Below are 18,729 nucleotides of genomic sequence, written 5' to 3' on the forward strand. Positions count from 1 at the left end.
CCACTGCTGCCCCTCCGCCACAGCTGCTGTGCACCGGACTCTTGTAACTTGTTGGAGGAGGTGGGCTGCTGGCTTGAACTTTCCTCTCACTGGGATAGAGAGATAGCTTTGCCTGTGTTTTAGTTTGATTCTTGTACAGAAGGTTTAATGAGCACACTAAAACTATGCATTGCAATTGTTGTGTCGTGGCTGGAGCCAGCTGACTTGCCCCTCTGTCTCCTGCAGGGCTTCACGTGTTCCCTACCTTTGTGATATATGAGCTGACTGTACTGGTGTTCCTCACTCTCTCGGTGGTGATCATGAAGGTATGATATTTTCTCCCTTTCACTTATGTCTGGTAAAACCGATGCCATGTTCAAGTTTTACACGTTACACAGGCCACTTCCCACTGGACCTTATATCTAGCAGTGCTGCTAAGTGTCTTTAAGAGCCTGGGATTCACCCTGCACACTGGTCTGCCTCCCAGGGAAGCCCTCTGCCAGCTGCCTGGACGGACCAGGGGGCAGACCTCAGCCTGGAATGGGTGTCAGGATGCATTATCCCTGTCTCAGGATTGGAGTGTGTTGAGGTTGGGAATTGCCAGCACCTGGAGGAGGGCACATTCTGGATTCTGACATGAGTCCTCTGGGTTTCTGGAATAGCCCACGCCTTCCTCTGACAGATGAGTGTTAATGAGCATGGAAACTGAGTGAGCATTTTCAGTGTCTGGTTCTCCCTGACCACAGACTACTGAATCTCCTTCTTGTCAGCATCACCAGCTAGCTTTCTGGATCCCAGATCTGATAATTGCTGCATAACCCCACCAGCAAGACAAGTACATCTTTCTCTTATCAAAAGAATTTCCATCTTGAACGTTACTTAATATTTAATGCTATTTAGAGAAAGTTGGTTTTCTGTCAGTGAATCCAGGCCTTTTATTTTGCCTTCTATGTAGATTTAACCTAGCCTGGATTTACTTCCTGCTTTCTGGGTATCTGAAGTAGCTCTGTATTGACTATTTTTTTTTCCAGATAACACATTTTCTGTGTAGATTCTCTGTTCTGCTATGTTTAATTTAGTCTTATCTGGGTTTTATTCTTGACCACTTAATGTGATAGACCACTCTTGCAGTTTGTTTTGGCAGTTCTGGTCTTGTCACTGATCCTGCCAAAGAGCAGCCAGTACATCAAGTGGATCGTCTCTGCAGGGCTGGCCCAGGTCAGTGAGTTCTCTTTTGTCCTGGGGAGCCGAGCCCGAAGAGCAGGCATCATCTCCCGGGAGGTGAGTATCCGCCCTCTGACAGAGGCACTGGCTCTGGGGAGCATCCAGAGCAAAGACTGAACATTCCTCACCTCAGCTGTGAGGTAGCAGCTCTTTTGTGCTCTTGGTTTGTGTTCCTAGGCAGCGCCTTGCTGGTCTAGGCTGGAAGCCGGTACCTTAAAAGATAATTTTTCAGGTGAGAGTTACTAGTTAATACTGTTAATACCTTGTACAATAGTGATAATTGAATATTTCCTGTGAAAGGAAGAAAAGTCAACTTTTAGCTTGCGCAGTAATGACATCTAAGAAATCTAAACCATGCCTCCCTAAAACTGCCATCAAAGCACTGGGAAGCACTTGAAAGCACTCAGAACTCAAATCACTGTCTCTCTTGTCTTGTGAGTATGGGCATTTTGCTGTCAGAGTTCAGGAGAAGGCTTGTGAAAGAGATATGTGCAAAGCTGTGTTGTAGTCAGCATTACAGTGAGCCCTATAGAGCTACCATCTAGTGAGTAGTCTCTAGGCTTTTGCTCTGTGGTTCATTAAAGCTGACCACAGCTTTCCATTTGCTGTCAGACTTTGGTTTATCCTACTCTACTTGTTTGCTTTCCTATGAGTGTACTTTTGACATGCCTTCAAAAGAGGGGTTCTAGGGCCGGGCACCTGTGGCTCATGCCTGTAATCCTAGATACTCAGAAGGCTGAGATCTGAGGATCGTGGCTCAAAGCCAGCCCGGGCAGGAAAGTCCGTGAGACTCTTATTTCCAATAAACCACTAGAAAACCGCAAGTGGCGCTGTGGCTTAAGTGGTAGAGGCGCTTGCCTTGAGCTGAAGAGCGCAGGGACAGCGCCCAAGCCCAGAGTTCAAGCTCCACGACTGACCAAAAAAAAAAAAGAGGGATTCTAGTTTACAGGCATACCTCCTAATACCCAATGAGACCATGGATGACCCTCACACCTGGGCACACATGCCCTTAATGCTCAGCCTGTCCTAGGTAGGCCTACTTCCTCCCACCCAGTGAGGACTGCTGCACCTCTGCCTGAGCAGGTGTACCTCCTCCTGCTCACTGTGACAAAGCTCCAGTCTTGTGTCTCAGGTGTACTCCTTACACTAGGTGTGACCACACTTAGCCTCCTCTTCCTGCTCACTGTGACCAGGCGCTGTTTACATGTCGCAGGTATACCTCCTTATACTGAGTGTGACCACACTTAGCCTCCTACTTGCACCTGTGTTGTGGAGAGCTGCAATCACAAGATGTGTGCCAAGACCAGAAAGACGGTCAAGCCTCTGACAGGACAGGGTGACGGCTGCCTCCCAAATGAGTCCTGACAGCCTCACCTCGCCTCCCAGGAGCCTTGCCTCTGAGATGGAGGAACACAACGAGGCTGTGTCCTTGTGTTTGCCTGCTTTTATAGAATACTTTTGTCATGTTTTAGAATATTCCAGAGTAATTTATTTGCAGTCAATTGATTATATGCAGTAGAATTGTAACACTGCATTTTACAAATCGCCTTGACTATTTTGCCTGGATGTGCCTTTTTTTCTGAAATTATTAACTTTCTATTGTTAATTCATCAGTTCATAGTTTTTGGTAAAAGGCCTTTTTTATTTATTGTACAACTTAGAATTATAATCTGTTCATCTAATATTTGTTATTAAACATACCTGCAATAGGAGATTTTAATTTTGGCAATGAGTTGGAAGCTTACTTTGGATGCTCAAAGTCCATGTTTTTTAGGTCAGAAAACTATCTTACGATGTTTGTTTCCTATAGCTATTTTAAATAAAGCACTTTCATGTCTATTTCTATCATTTATATTACTCAAAATATTTGATTTTTGAATGACAAGAAAATACAATCTTTAATAAAGACTACAGTCGGTATATTTATTTGAAATTTATGAGAATCTGATTTGGTTTGAAAAAATGGCTATTGTAACTAATGCTGCAGTGAAAATTGGCATAAAATACCAAACATATAAATATATGTATGTGAATATGTTACATTGTCTATATTGTATTCCTGGAGTAAATCCCAAATAGTCATTGTCTAATGAAGGGTATGAATCTACAAATCCTGAAATCCAATGAACAACATACAGCATAAACTCAGAGGTCTATACCAAGACACAAATAAAATTCAAAAGACAAAAGCAAAAATGGAATCTTGAAGTCACAGAGGTGATTTGTCTCTTTCCAGCAACACCTGATACGGACAGCTAGTTTCTTACCAGTGGCAGAAAACAATGGGATGGCAGACTTGAAGTTGTAGGGAAAACAAAGCAACAAGACCTTGCTGATCAAGAATGTGTACGTGTGTGCGCATGCATGCGCCAGTTCTGGTGCTCCAACTCAAGCTCTTGTACTCACTCAGCTTTGTTTTACTCCCTACCACTTTTATGCCCTACCACTTGCACCATGCCTCCAGTTCTGGCTTTTTTAAGGTTAATTGGAGGTCAGAGTCTTTCAGATTTGCCTAGCCTGGTGTATGTGTGTGTGTGTGTGTGTGTGGGCGCGCGCGCGTGCACTCACGTGCACGCATGTATACATACATTGGTCCTAGGGCTTGAAATCTGGGCCTTGATTCTGTCTCTGAGTTTCCTTTACTCAAGGCTATTACCACTTGAACCACAGGTCCACTTTTTTTTTTTTTTTGCTAGTTTAGTGGAGATTATAGAGTCTCATACACTCTCCTGCCTAGGCTGGCTTTGAACTGCAGTCCTTAGATCTGTCACCTGAATAGCTAGGATTACAGGTGTGAGCCACTGGTGACCAGTTTGTCTAGACTATTTTTAAAGTGATCCTCAGATCTCAGCTTCTTGGTAGCTAGGATGGCAGCCAACTTGATCACAATTTTTGTTTTTTTGTATGTGTACTAGTCCTGGGGCTTGAACTTAGGGTCTGGGTTCTGTTCCTGAACTTTTGTGCTTAACACTAGCACTCTACCCACTTCTGGCTTTTATGGTAGTTAATTGGAGATGAGAATTTCACAACTCTCCTGCCCTGTTGGCTTTAAGTCATGATCCTCAATCTCAGCGTCCTAAGTAACTAGAATTATAGGTGTGAGCCACCAGTACTCAAGTTGATTACAAATTTTTTTTTTTTTTTTTTGGGTCCGGTCGTGGGGACTGAACTCTGGGCCTGGGTGCTGTCCCTCAGCTTTTCAGCTCAAGGCTAGCGCTCTACCACTTGAGCCACAGTGCCACTTCCGGCTTTTTTCTTTTTGCTTATGTGGTGCTGAGGAATTGAACCCAGGGCCTCAGGCATGCAAGGCAAGCACTCTACCACTGAGCCACCTTCCCAGCCCCTTGATTACAAATTTTATGTCTGATAAAACTACTCTTCAAAAATAAGACAGACATAGCCAGGCGCCACTGGCTCACACCTGTAATCCTAGCTACTCAGGAGGCTGAGATCTGAGGATCACAGTTCAAAATCAGCCCGGTCAAGGAAAGTCCGTGAGACTCTTATCTCCAATAAACCACTAGAAAACTGGAATTGGCGCTGTAGCTCAAGCGTAGAGTGCTCACTTTGAGCTGAAGAGCTGAGGATAGTGCCCAAGCCCAGAGTTCAAGCCCCACTACCAACCAAAAAAAAAAAAAAAAGACAAGCCTGGCACTGGTGGCTTGTCTGTTATCCTAGCTTCTCAGGAGACTTGAGATCTGAGGATCATGGTTCAAGGCCAACCCACGCATGAAAGTCTGTGACACTCTGGAAATGGAGCTGGAAATGGAGCTGTGGCTTAAAGTGGTAGAGTGCTAACCTTGAGCAAAAGAACTCAGGGACAGAGTCCAGGCCCTGAGTTAAAGCCCCACAACCAACAACAAAATAAAAAGGCTGAGAGTGGTGGCAAATGCTGGATTCCCAGCTACACAGGAGGCAGACAAAAGAGGATCATGGTTTAAGGTCAGCTCCAGATAAAGGCAAGACCCTATCTGAAAAGCAAACTAAAACAGAAAAGAGGTGGGGTCTTTTTTATTTTATTTTTTCTCTCTGCCAGACTATAGAGGGCAATCATGAAGCCTTGGGTTAAAACCCCTATACAATCAATAAGATGGTAGGACATTTCAAATTAAACAAATTGTAGTAGTTTGTTTCCACTAGATCTGCCCTAGAAGAAATGTTCAAGGCAGTCCTTCATGTTAAGATAGGACAGTAGATAATAGTCGCATAAAGAAATAGCCATTCCCAGGCTGGGAAGGTGGCTCAGTGGTAGAGCACTTGCCTTGCATGCCTGAGGCACCACATAAGCAAAAAGAAAAAAGCTGGAAGTGGCGCTGTGGCTCAAGTGGTAGAGCGCTAGCCTTGAGCTGAAGAGCAGAGGGACAGCACCGCGCCTAGGCCCAGAGTTCAGGCCCCACAACCGGACCCAGAAAAAACAAATAGCCATTCCCAAGAAATCAACATGTCAAGTATATGAACAAATAAAAAGGCCAAGTGTATTGTTTCTGGTTTATAACTAATTTTTATATGAAAAAATGCATAAATGAATGTTGTAATTGGCAAAAATATATAAAAATGAAATGGACTAAACTCAATCAAAAATATATATTGTCAGAATGGGCCGGGCGCTGGTGGCTCACGCCTGTAATCCTAGCTACTCAGGAGGCTGAGATCTGAGGATCGCGGTTCAAAGCCAGCCCAGGCAGGAGAGACCGTGAGACTCCTATCTCCAATAAAAACCACCAGAAAACCGGAAGTGGCGCTGTAGCTCAAGTGGTAGAGCGCTCGCCTTGAGCTGAAGAGCTGAGGGACAGCGCCCAGGCCCAGAGTTCAAGCCCCACGACCGACAAAAAAAAAAAAAAAATATATATATATATATATATTGTCAGAATGATAAGTAGGTTTCATGTATATGCTACCTACAAAAGACACTTTAGATCTGTGGGCATATCAGCTAAAAGGGAAAGGATGGGAAAGCATGCAAATAGTCAATGAAAAAGAGCAGAAGTGGTTCTACTCATATCCAGCAGAACAGATCTTAAGTAAGAGTGTCATAAAAGACAAGGACATTATAAAAAAAAAGGTTGATTGTGGGGCTGGGAATGTGGCTCAGTGGTAGAGTGCTTGCCTAGCATGCATGAAGCTCCAGGTTTGATTCCTCAGTACCACATACACAGAAAAAGCCAGTAGTGGTGCTGTGGCTCAAGTGATAGAGTGCTAGTCTTGAGCTGAAGAACTCAGGAACAGCGCCCAGGCCCAGAGTTCAAGCTCCTGACTGACAAGAAAAGAAAAAAAAAGATTGTTAAACGATCCAGTTAACCAGGCTCTTGTGGCTCATGCTTGTAATCTTTAGCTACTCAGGAGGCTGAGATCTGAGGATGGCAGTTCAAAGCCAGCTGGGGCAGGAACGTCCATGAGACTCTTACCTCCAATTAACCACTAGAAAACCGGGAGTGGCACTGTGGCTCAAGGGTAGAGTACTTGCCTTGAGCTGAAGAGCTCAGGGACAGCACCCAGGCTCAGAGTTCAAGACCCACTACCAACCAAAAAGAAAAAAAAAAGTCCAGTTAACCAAGAACATATGTGTGTGTGTGTGCACAAACATCAGAGCTTCTAAATATAGCCATGAAGAGGGAGAGAAATATCTCCACAGTAATAAGAATTTTCAGTGCCTATTTTAGATATTGGATAGAACCAGGCAGCAGATCAGAGCCCTGGACCTAACAAGCTGGTATAGAACGGTTCTCATAATGGCAGCAGAAGACACATTCTGAAGTTACAGAACAGAGTCACTAGAGCCGTCCTATACTCTGTGAGAAGACATACTAAAGAAACTTACTTGAGCTGGGTGCCGGTGTCTCATGACTATGATACTCAGGAGGCTGAGATCTGAGGGTCGTGATTCAAAGCTAGCTGGGCAGGAAAGTTCAAGACCTTTATTTCCAATTAGCCACCAGAAGTGGTGCTGTGAGAACTAGCATTGTGGGGAAAACCTTGGGGACAGTGCCCAGGCCCTTAGTTTAAGCCCTACAACCGACAAAAAAAAAAAGTTGTAGTTAACTGCAGTGCTTCCTAGTTACCATTATCCCAGGAGCAGGTCAGTCCACAGAAAAACTGTAAGCTTAAACCTGTAACTAATCCATCCCCCAAACTTTTCCGTGTTTTCTGGCCCCAATGCCTGTCTTGGTTTCTTCACTCACCATCATCAGTTTCCTGTCCATTGGGCCTCTAGAATGCCTTGTTGACCCTGAATCTCCCAATGAAGTGAGTAGTGTGCTCTAAACAAAACACTTGCATGTTAAAGATGGCTGGCACCTGAAGCCACTCCACCTGGTCAGGAAATCTGACCTTGTTAACTATAGGTGGGAGGGTCAGCATGTGATCTTTACATTCCTGCTCCACTGAGGGTGGAGATTGAAGGGCAGCAGCCATTTTAAGGCTCTATACACGAATTTTGACTCGGAAACAACCATTGCTAATTAGTTGGTAGTTTAAGAAGTTGGAACTTTACTTGAGAGGTAGGAGCACGCATAATCAGCATGAAAGTGGCTAATTGTAATGCATATGAAGTAGGGTATCCTATAATAATATGTTGCATATTCGGAGTGAGTCCTTTAGTCTGTGCTCAAAGTCCTCCATGGATGTTAATTAACCTAGTGCTTCATGAAGCCATGATATTTGCGTTACCAATTGTCGCTCTCTTCCTGGACAGAATTGTGAGTAGTTGTGGAGGAGCTCTTCTGGTGTGCAGAGTCCCAAGTTTTGGAGTACCAGAGCCTGGGTGGACTGGCAGGCCACTAGAGACTTCTGGATCTATATACTCATATAGGAGACATACTGCTCCCACCTTTAGCCATCAGTGACCCTGGCTGGCACTTGGGAGCTGTTGTGACCCTATGCTCCCAGCAGCTGTGAGAAGTGACAGCAGCAGCAACAGCATCTGCGAATGTTGAAACTCCAGGATGGGTGTTAGATGCTGAGACTCCCAACTCCTACACCCATTCATGTTACAGCTGCTAGGCTCCTTGCCCCTAATAAGCAGCTGGTGTTCTATAGCCCCTAGGTCTACAATGGCTAGGACACTGGATTTCTAAGATTTGGCAGCTTCCGGGAACTCTTTGTTAAATGGGGTCCACAATTTTCCGTCTCCAGCTATTCCACAGCCTTCTACCTTGTTTTCAAGCTCAGCTCTTTAGTGTCTCTCACCTTTCTTCTGTCCCTTGTCTTTGCTGCCTCTGTTCTCAGTTGTTCCTGGCCCAACCTCCATTAGCCTCCTCACTGCTGTTTGTGTTCTACTTCCACTTTGTCTTAGTTACCAGTTCACACTGCCCTACTAATTATAAGGAAAAGTTGGGCTGGGGGCAAAGTCCAAGTGATAAAGTGCTTGTTTAGCATGTGTAAGGTCCTAGGTTCAATATTTGGTGCTTCAAGAAAAAGAGCAAAGCAAAGGAAAAAGGAAAGTAGATCAAAAGGAGGCAAGAGCTGGGCACCGGTAGCTTATATGGGTAATCCTAGCTACTCAGGAGGCTGAGATCTGAGGATCATAGTTTGAAGCCAGCTGGGCAGGAAAGTACATGAGACTCTTTATCTCCAATTAAACACAAAAAAATTGTGAGTAGAGCTGTGGCTCAAGTGTAGAGCATTAGCATTGATGACAAAAGCTTAGAGACAGTGCCTAGGCCCTGAGTTGAAGCCCCAGGACAGGGCTTGCATCTTACCATGTGATTTTTGTTTTTTTGTTTATTTTGTCAGTTGTGGGGCTTGAACTCTGGGCCTGGGTGCTGTCCCTCAGCTCTTCAGCTCAAGATTAGTGCCCTACCACTTGAGCACAATGCCCACTTCTGGCCTTTTCTGTGCATGTGGTGCTGAGGAATCAAATCCAGGGCTTCATGTGTGCAGAGCAAGCACTCTCCCACTGAGCCACCTTCCCAGCCCTACATTGTGACCTTTTAAGCCATCTCAGGACTGCCAGGAAGGCTTCACTGCCAGATGAGGTCTTCACATCTCCAGAACGATCAGAGCCAGTAACATTCATGATCTGTTGTATGCACTGTTGCCTTTTCCTTTTGTCAGTCATGGAGCTAGAACTCAGGGCTTGGGTGCTGACATTGAGTTTTTTTGCTCAATCCTAGCTCTCTACTACTTTGAGCCACAGCACCACTTCTGGTTATCTAGTGGTTAATTAGAGATAAGAGCCTAACAGACTTTCCTGCCTGAGCTGGCTACCAGCTGTGATCCTTAGATTTGGGCCTGCTGACTAGGATTACAGGTGAGAGCCACTGACACCTGAATATTGTTGCCTTTCTGATGACCCTTTCACAATAGAAAGTCACCTACTTGCCTGACACCTGGCATGTCTTTTTTTTTTTTTTTTTTTTTTGAGGTCGTGGGGCTTGAACTCTGGGCCTGAGCACTGTCCCTCAGCTCTTCAGCTCAAAGCTAGTTCTCTACCACTTGAGCTACACAGCACCACTTCCAGTTTTTCTGGTGATTTATTGGAGATAAGAGTTTCATGGATTTTCCTGCCTGGGCTGGGTTTGAACCATGATCCTCAGATCTCAGCCTCCTGGGTAGCTAGGATTACAGGTGTGAGCTACCGGTGCCCAGCTAATATTCATTATTTCTTCTCCTCCTTCTTCTTCTTTCTTCTTCTTCTTCTTCTTCTTCTTCTTCTTCTTCTTCTTCCTTCTTCCTTCTTCCTTCTTCTTCTTCTTCCTTCTTCCTTCTTCCTTCTTCCTTCTTCCTTCTTCTTCTTCTTCTTCTTCTTCTTCTTCTTCTTCTTCTTCTTCTTCTTCTTCTTCCTTCTTCCTTCTTCCTTCTTCTTCTGCTTGAACTCTGGGCCTGAGCACTGTCTTAAGCTTCTTGTGCTCAAGATTATACTGTACCACTTGAGCCACAGCACCACTTCCGGCTCTTTCCGTGTATGTGGTACTAAGGAATCAAACCCAGGGCTTCATGCATGTGAGGCAAGCACTCTACCACTAAGCCATATTCCCAGCCCGTGGCAAGGGTGTTTGCATCAACCACAACACAGTCCTTCATTCAAGTAAGGACTTTGTACTAATCACAAGCCTCCTGCTGGACTACCAGACCCCTCTGGTCTGAGTGAACATGGCAGGTAGGGTTCCCTACAGCTTGCGATAGCAAACCATGCAGAATAAGCCATGTGAAAGTCATTGCCAGGATCTTGTATCCTGGATCTTGGAGTTATGTTTCTGCAAGTTGCAGTGTAGCCTCCTCAAGGTGTCCACAAAGTGTTCGTATCAGCCAGTGCTGACTGAGGTGGCCCAGCCAGCTGCCAGAGTGGTTGCTTGGTGGATAGTTGTTCCTTCCTAGGCACCAGGAAAGGGTCTAAACAGCTACCAATTCATGAGTTGAATTGTCCTGGCCCCCAACGTCTTAGCTTATTAGGACCCCCCCCCAAAATGATGTTTATAATGAAAGCCTATCACCATTATGAACATTGCTGTAAGTGCTCTACTTTGAAAATTCCTAGCATAAGTGTCGTTTTATCTCTCTCATTTGGATAGACTCATGTCCAGCCTGTCTCCTGCCAGGGTCCTCTGGCCTGGCTCCTAGGTTGGACATCAGGTGAGGAAGCCACTGCTTTCCCTGGGGAAACACTGGGAATCCAGGCATAGAGACCACTGGTAGAGAAGTAGCAGGAGTCTCCATCCCTCCTTGGGTGTCCAGTACATTTTTTGCACACATACCACCTGCTTTCCCTGCCCTCTGTAGTGTAAGGCTCCCAACTCCGGCGTGCATACAGGCTCTCAAGGGCACATCTATACCTGGGCCCCTTTCTCTTGTGTGTGCACTTTGGAACTCCTCTATGCACCAACACATGTGTATGTCAGGGACATATGTGAGCACATATGGGTGTGCGTATACTCTTCACACAGCAATATGCACAAACATGATTTCCTCTCACATGTACACACAGGCAGGAACACATGTGGCTTGCACTCTAAATGCATGCACACACAGGTGTGCAGAGAGCAAGCTCTCAGTGCACATACACGTGCACACGTGGAGGTGTGCACACGCTCATAGAAGTGAACACATAGCAGGACGACACGTGTGCACACGTGGAGTGTGCAAACAGAAGCATGCACATGCACGCAGAGGAACACACACACCGGTGCTTGTACAAGCGCGCGAGCACGCACCAGCAGGCACAGAACGCGGGTGCTGAAGCCTGGACACCGCGCCTGGAGCAGACGCGCAGGCGCAGGCCCCTCCCCTGCCCCAGGGCGGGCAGCCCAAGCGGGAGGAAAGAGCCGGGTCCAGGGGGAGGGGGAGGGGGAGGGGGTGGGGGAGAGGGGAGGAGGAGGGCCGCAAAGGCGCGAAAAGGAGCGCAGGCGCGCTGAGCAGAGCGGGCCCGCCGCCGCCCACGTCACCGCGCCGCGTACACGTCACGCCGGCCCGACGCTCGGCCCAGGGTGAGCCCGCGTCCCGGCGCCGCTGGCCCAGGGCAGGGACCGCCAGGGCCAGACCTCCGGGCTGGGCCCCAAGCCCCACGCCTGGCCGCCAGCGCCCCGCGCGCCCAGCACGGCCGCCCGGCAGCCAGGTGCGGCGGGGCCGGGCGGGAGGGCGCGGGCTGGGCACGCGGGGCGCCCCGGCCCCGTTCCCGCCTCGGCCCCGTTCCCGCGTCCGGCCCTTTCCCCCCCACCCCCACCCCCGCCGCGCGGCGAGTCTGGGCCCCGGCCTCCTCCACCCGGGCGCGGGGGGGGCTCGGAGGGTCTCCTGGCCTTCGCGGCGCCCGCGCGGGGTCGGCCGGTCGGGCCTAGTGACAGGTGGGGGCGGCGCGGGCGCCGGCCGAGGCCCCGGGTCCCCGCGGACGCCTGCGCGGGAGCCTGCGCGGCTGCGCGGGGCTCGGGCGGAGCCCGGCGGGGGCCCTGGGGCCCGGTGAGGGCCTGGTGCCGGTGGGCGCCCCGAGCCCCGGTGAGGGCCGCGCGTCCCGTGAGGGCCTCGTGTGCGGTGGGGGCCCCGCGCCCCGGAGAGGGCCGCGCGCGCCCGGTGAGGGCCCCACACCCGGTGAGGGCCCCGTGCCCGGTGAGGGCCAGGCGTCCCGTGAGGGCCTCGTGCGCGGTGGGGGCCCCGTGCCCCGGTGAGGGCCGCGCGCGCCCGGTGAGGGCCTCGTGCGCTGTGGGGGCTCCATTCTCCTGTGAGGGCCGCGCGCCCCGTTGAGGGTCCCGTTGCCCAGTGGGCGTCCCGTGCACGGTGGGCGCCCCGGTGGGGGCCTCGTGCCCCTGTGAGGGCCCCGTTGCCCAGTGGGCGCTCCGTGCGCGGTGGGCGCCCTGGTGAGGGCCCTGTTGCCCGGTGGGCGCCCCATGCGTGGTGGGCGCCCTGCCCCAGTAGGGACTCCGGGCCCTCACTGGGGCCCTGTTTTCAGTGGGGGTGAACCTTGACCCCCGCGTCCCCGCTGCGTGCGGGGCTGCGTTTCCATGTGGACAGGGGAAGGGGGATCTTCCTGGCCAGCTGCGCTGTCAGGGTCGGGCTGGGGGGGAGGGGGCGGCGGCTGCCTGGAGGCTGCTCCAGCTCCTCAGACATTTCCTTTGAGATGCAATGAAGGTCCAACTTCTTTGTCATATTTACTCATTAGTTGTCTTTCCCTTTTTAACAGAAAAATCCATTTTCTTCTGAGGAGGGTGCACAGTATTGCCTTGGGTTCCTGGACCTGATAACATGGCAAAAGATGTAAGTATGTTTGCCTCAAGCTGCACACCGGCTTGAACATCACTCTTAATAGCTTTCTGCCTTTCAGGATGACAAACGTGTGAACTACAGGGTGTTTATTTTGAGAATTTTTAAAGGAAGGCGGCAGGATACAGTGCCTCACCTCTGTACCAATGTTCTTTGTAACCGAGACCTTGACAGCAGGTTGTGCGCTTGGGTAGTGCTACTTTGACTCCTAAATTCTTTCGAGTCTATACTAACATTATAGTTTGGAGACATTCTCTGGCTAAGGGAATGGGGGCAGAGCTTAGCATTTTCTAGGGGGCTTCTGCACAGGAAGCTGCTTGGCATGGCTGGCCCAGAGTAAACACTGCACTTGTCTTGGGTCGTCTGTGGAATAATCATTCAGCTTCCATGGATCAAATACCCACTTCATCTTCAGCACGTTTTTTCAGAAAGGTGACATTTGGTGATTCATGAGCCATAAATGTTAGTTAGCATAGCTTTGTATTTGTCATGAGGCTATTTAATATTCTGAATGATTTTTTAAAGTGGTATGAAGAGACTGGCTTTTATGTATCTCTGTTGTTGTTGCTTGGGCAATTCTTCATAGTATCCCTTTAGATCCTGTAAACATCACCTGTGTCCTTTAGCATTTCTTAGGATGTGTTCTGTCACAGACATGGCAAAAAAGAAGCTTTTTTGCTCATTTATTTACTATATAAGACTGCCATCAGCCAAAGGTGCAGTGAGGCTTGGTAAGCCTGTGTTCAGGTTGAGGAGTAACAAGTGTGGAAGCTTTTCTACAGCCTCAAAGGCTGTAGGCTTTCAGGGGAGCCATGCTGAATGGCCCATACACATTCAGTGCCTTCCTCTTGTTCAGCTCTGGACCTGCATTTGGAAGACACGTAGCTTGTAGGGGAACTTAGTGTCTTTAAGCTATAGTCTTAGTCTGTGTGTGAATGGTAAGTTGACTTGTCATCTTCAGTTGTGTTGATGTAACCATGCTGCCTCTTGTGTATGTGCCTTAAAGATGAAAGCTATGTGGCAACATTCCCAATAGGCTGCTAGGTTTGGGACAGTCTTTCACCGGGGTTGCTCATGCCATGCCTCTGTAGGGTAGGTAGTTCCAGGACATATTGTACTTTTAGTGACTAAACACTTAGGTCCCTTACTGATGTGGTTCTTCTGTTTTGTTCTCTTGGTGTTCTATGGAGAGAGACCCATGGACATGACTGGCACGGGGTCAGGCTCTGTTGTCTGACCAGAGGAGGACTGAACACCCCTCCAGTACAATCACCATGAGGCCAGCTGATGCCCCTGGTGCTGACTTCAGGTCATCCATTATGGTGTGAGAGGGGAACGGATTGTGGGGGGAACAGGGTCTGCAGGCTGATAATCAGCCAGGCTTTTCAGGCTGGAAGAAGTCAGAGTGTTTGCATGGACTGGAAGCTGAGGTTGTAGACAGTCAAGTATTGGCCATTTTGTAGCTGACCAGGTGGTAACATGTGGGGTGTGACATTTAGGGTTTTTTTGTTTTTGTTTTGGTGTTGGTCCTTGGGCTTGACCTCAGGGCCCTGTCCCTGAGTTTTTGTGCTCAAAGCTTCAAAGCTAGTGCTTTACCACTTGATCTACAGCTTCACTTCTGGCATTTTGAGGTTAATTGGAGACAAAAGTCTCTCAGACGTCTGTTGCCCTGGTTGGCTTTGAACCGTGATCCTCAGATCTAGGAGTAGCTAGGATCACAGGTGTGACATTTGAGGTTTAGAGGATTCACAACTAGTGCTGCAGGAGGACATGAAGGAGCTATGGAGTGTTTCTTAGCAGTAGTTCATCAGATAAAATCTAACTGGTTGGGGCTGGGAAGGTGGCTCAGTGGTAGAGTGCTTGTCTTGCATGCATGGGTTCGATTCCTCAGCACCACATAAGCAGAAAAAGCCAGAAGTGGCACTGTGGCTCAAGTGGTAGAGTACTAGCCTTGAGGTAAAGAGCTGAGGGACAGCGCCCAGGCCCAGAGTTCAGGTCCCATGACGGACCAAAAAAAATATCTAGCTGGTTGAGTGGGGTGCCATCGGCTGGGGTTCCGTAGGACACTGAGCATGTGGGAGGAGTTAAGTTTGGGGCCACGTGGAAGAGAACAAGCATGGAGATGATGAAATGCCTTGAAGATCATGATGAGACATTGAGGGGAATGGCTGAGATGCTTGTTTTCTCAGTGGTGGTCCAGGCAGACCTGTAAGTGTGGATAGGCAGGGCAGTCCTTGTTCATAGTGTGTGAGCAGATGAGGCCTTGGTAACGGTTACATGCTATAGGGAGTGGAGAAACCTTGGGAAACAGGATATGAAGTTCCTCTGTCAAGTTCAGTGCCAGCGTATATATTGCCCATGAAGTTGTGATCCTGGTTGCTCCAGCTGAGAAGCCCCATATTCTTAGATTTGGCCAGCATGGAGCAGTCCTTGGAAAACTTGTGCTGGACCGTGGAAAACACTGACTAGGGTCCTGTATCACTCCCCCCCAAGTTCCATGTGCAGGTTATGTGAATCAGAATGTGGCCAGTCCTCCTTACCTACAAGTACTGCACCTTCAGATTCAGCCAACTTCTGATAAAAAAAATTCTGTTTTCACTGAGCATGCACAGGCTGTTGCCTGCCATGACTCCTGGATAGTGCAGGGTAACAGCTACTTATGGAGCATTTGTGTTGAATTAGGTATTCTAAGTCATCCAGACATGCCTCAGATCTGTGGAGAAACTGAGTGGCTGGGTGTGGTGGCATATACCTGTAATCCTAGGACTTGGAAGTTTGGATAGGAGAACTGAGAGTACATAGCCCATAGCTTTATTCCCATAGGGAACAAGATTAGGCTCAGTATAATTAGACATCTGGATTTTGACATCTAGTAGAGGCTCTCAAACCTAAACCCCTCAGTTAACTGGGATCAAATGCATGCTCTGAGTGCAAGAGTCTTGTCCTTAGGTCGGCTATCTGACTGGTTAGTGTACTGTGGCTAGTGAGTTAGTGCCCAACATCCATCACCCTTGGCTTTTTTTTGTTGTTTTTATTGTTTTTGGACCGTCATTGGGCTTTAACTCTGGGCTTGGGCCCTGTCCCTGCTCTCTTCAGCTCAAGGCGAGTGCTCTACTGCTTGAGCCACAGCGCCACTTCCAAGTTTCTAGTGGTTTATTGGAGATAGTCTTATGGACTTTCCTGCCTGGGCTGGCTTTGAACCGAGATCCTCAGATCTCAGCCTCCTGAGTAGCTAGGATTACAGGTGTGAGCCACAAGCGCCCGGCATGACCCATGGCTTTGAGAGCTGCTCAGTGCTGTCAGTTTGTTTCCTGGTGGTTATGAAAACATCTCCCTAAGCTATATTTGAGAGCTGAAGACTAAGTACCACTCAGCTGTTCAGTGGCACTGCCTAAGGCCCAGTTCATTACCAGCTCAGATTAGTGATGAAGCACCAAACAATGCTTCCCAGACCTAGATGTGGCATTCAGGGCTAGAGAAAACCCATCATGACAGTCCCTCCTTACAGAAGTTGTTGTGTGGTGGAAATGAATGCTTCTTTACCTTGAGGTTGATTGAAGGACAGGATGGTGGGCTCAGCCCTTGAATGGAGCACTGTCTGTCTACCAGCTTTGTGGGCCAGCATATCTGTCCACAGGGAATGAAGGTAGAGAAAGTTGAGGCACTGTTAAAAGCCAGAAACTTTCAGTTTAATCAGAAGTGCCGGCCTTGAAACAGGCTGCAAGGAGGCATGTCTGCATGTCTCGGGGGCCAGGCTGGAGATAGCAAAGTAGTCCTGGATTCAAGGTTCAGCTAGATGTCCCTTCACTCCAGGCACCTTCTCTTCCACATAGCAGTGGCTATTTGATGCTGCCTATCGTGACTCCTGACCCTGCATGGGGCCTGGACCATGCTGTCTGCAGTCAGATTGCTGGCTAGCCAGATAGACTCCTGTGAGCCCGGAGGGCTTCTGTACTGCATGTTTGTAAGTTGTGTGGGGTCTGGTCTAACACTCTTCTGTCAGGCCAAGGTGATGTGGGACCTGAATGAAGAGCCATGCTGACCTTTTCCTCCATGGTGCTTGAACTGTGGTTGCCATTTGTGCGAACTCTGTGTTTGCATGCTTCAGTTTCACATGCAGTGTGGTTGACACCGGTGTCTCTCCTGGGGTCTGATGACCCTGGTGACAGTGATGCTTGTGCTCTGGCTACTTTGGTCTCCTGCCACATTGTGGCACTTGGAGTCTAGGAAATTAGATTAAATACTGTGAGGTGATGCTAGGAGATGGGCAGATGCCTGGGCAGGCTGGACTTGGCTTTTTCCCCTTCCCTTCTGGGGCATCTGCTGGGGTGTTCCACTTAGGCCCCTACTGTGTCATTCTGTGGCGAAGTCCAGTCACTCCATGCTATCCTCTGTGGTGGCTTGCTACACCACCAGGCTTCTCTGTCATAATCCCTCTCTGTGATCCATTTAGTAGAAGTTCCACAGGAGGAATTTAGGTCCAGGTAACATTTCTTCTCATTGTTATTCTTAGTTGTTGGATTTTTTTTTTTAAAGGAAGAATATAAAATTGTCCCTAGTTGAGTTCTCTGTGAGCAATTGGGATTTGATCTGTTCCTGTTCAGTTAGTACTTTGCAAAGATGTGCCCTGTCTGATCTGTGCCACCATGCACCGCCAGGATTTTCCTGTCAGCCATTTTTTCCTGGACATGGTTTTAACAACTGTAGGTTTAGTCAACATGCTTGGAAATTGTAGACTTGGACTTGCTGAGGAGGTAGGAAATAAACATGACACAGAGCTAGACCCTTTATTTTAGATCCAGACCAGCAGTACACCCTTGAATATGGAATGAAAGCTGATTCTTGGGAAATGGGTCCATCCATTCCAGTTTTTTACATGAACTATCCCAGAATATCGAGTTCTGACTTTGGGAGAATGGATGAAGAATGAAAGATGTATAGAAACCATGCATGTAACCATCTAGATTGTATTCCTAGCCTCTTACTAACGACTAGAGCTGGCACAAAATGGTGTGGACAGCAAATAGGGCTGGTCAGAATACGGGATGCAGGTTGTCAGGAGAGGCCATCAGCACTAGTGTGAGAGGGGTGGGTTCCCCTGGGGCCTGAATGTACACATGGGTCCCTGTGCTGAGGATTCCAGTGGTTTCCTGATCAGTCTTAAGTTTGCACAAATCTATGACCGCTTTTAGGCTGAATCCTTGGAGGTGTGCTCATTAATGTGTGTTCGCAGTATGTACATGTTTGCATGTGTGTACATCCACATGCTGTGTCTTTGAGATTCATTGTCAGATTCTTTCTAGAAGGATTGTGCCAGCTTGTCCTTACATCCATCTGATTATAGAAGAGTGTCCCCTGTAACTTTTCATTCCCAACCTGCTCATGGTAACTATTTAAAACCTATAAAACTTTTTCAGTTTGAAAGGTTAAACTTCTTGTTTTAGTGTTTTTTTTTTTTTTTTTTGGTCAGTCATGGAGCTTGAACTCTGGGCCTGTGCACTGTCCCTCAGCTCTTCATCTCAAGGCTAGTGCTCTACCACTTGAGCCACAGTGCCACTTCCTGTTTTCTGTTAGTTTATTGGAGATAAGAGTTTCATGGCTGGGCTGGGAAGGTGGCTCAGTGGTAGAGCGCTTGCCTTGCATGCATGAGGCCCTGAGTTCGATTCCTCAGCACCACATAAGCAAAAAGACAAAAGCTGGAAGTGGCGCTGTGGCTCAAGTGGTAGAGCGCTAGCCTTGAGCTGAAGAGCTGAGGGACAGCGCCTAGCCCAGAGTTCAGGCCCCACGACCAGACCCAAAAAAAAAAAAAAAGTTTCATGGCTTTTCCTGCCCAGGCTGGCT

General features: G+C 48.3%; 2 protein-coding genes across 6 annotated transcripts in view; both read left to right on the top strand.

Moving 5' to 3' along the window:
* The window catches only part of Tmco3 (transmembrane and coiled-coil domains 3), a 36,709-nt gene extending 33,663 nt beyond the window's left edge, over positions 1–3,046 (top strand). For both annotated transcript variants that reach the window (XM_042696976.1, XM_042696975.1), the window contains exons 11-13: positions 226–305; positions 1,111–1,260; positions 2,417–3,046. In XM_042696976.1, the coding sequence (XP_042552910.1) occupies positions 226–305; positions 1,111–1,260; positions 2,417–2,530 (344 nt within the window). In that variant the 3' untranslated portion in view covers positions 2,531–3,046. The remainder of the gene's footprint in view (positions 1–225; positions 306–1,110; positions 1,261–2,416) is intronic.
* An 8,544-nt stretch (positions 3,047–11,590) lies between these two features.
* The window catches only part of Tfdp1 (transcription factor Dp-1), a 45,549-nt gene continuing 38,410 nt past the window's right edge, over positions 11,591–18,729 (top strand). For 2 of the 4 annotated variants that reach the window (XM_042696981.1, XM_042696980.1), the window contains exon 1: positions 12,809–12,882. Coding sequence is in view for 2 of the 4 variants with exons in the window: in XM_042696979.1 (XP_042552913.1) it covers positions 12,871–12,882 (12 nt within the window). In the remaining 2 variants the exon portion in view is untranslated. Of the gene's footprint in view, positions 11,625–11,655; positions 11,753–12,808; positions 12,883–18,729 lie in introns of those variants that run through there. The other 2 variants (XM_042696979.1, XM_042696977.1) reach the window with 2 other exon arrangements.

This window comes from Dipodomys spectabilis, unplaced genomic scaffold (genome assembly GCF_019054845.1).
Source record: "Dipodomys spectabilis isolate Male_0828 unplaced genomic scaffold, ASM1905484v1 ptg000215l, whole genome shotgun sequence".
Taxonomy (NCBI): domain Eukaryota; kingdom Metazoa; phylum Chordata; class Mammalia; order Rodentia; family Heteromyidae; genus Dipodomys; species Dipodomys spectabilis.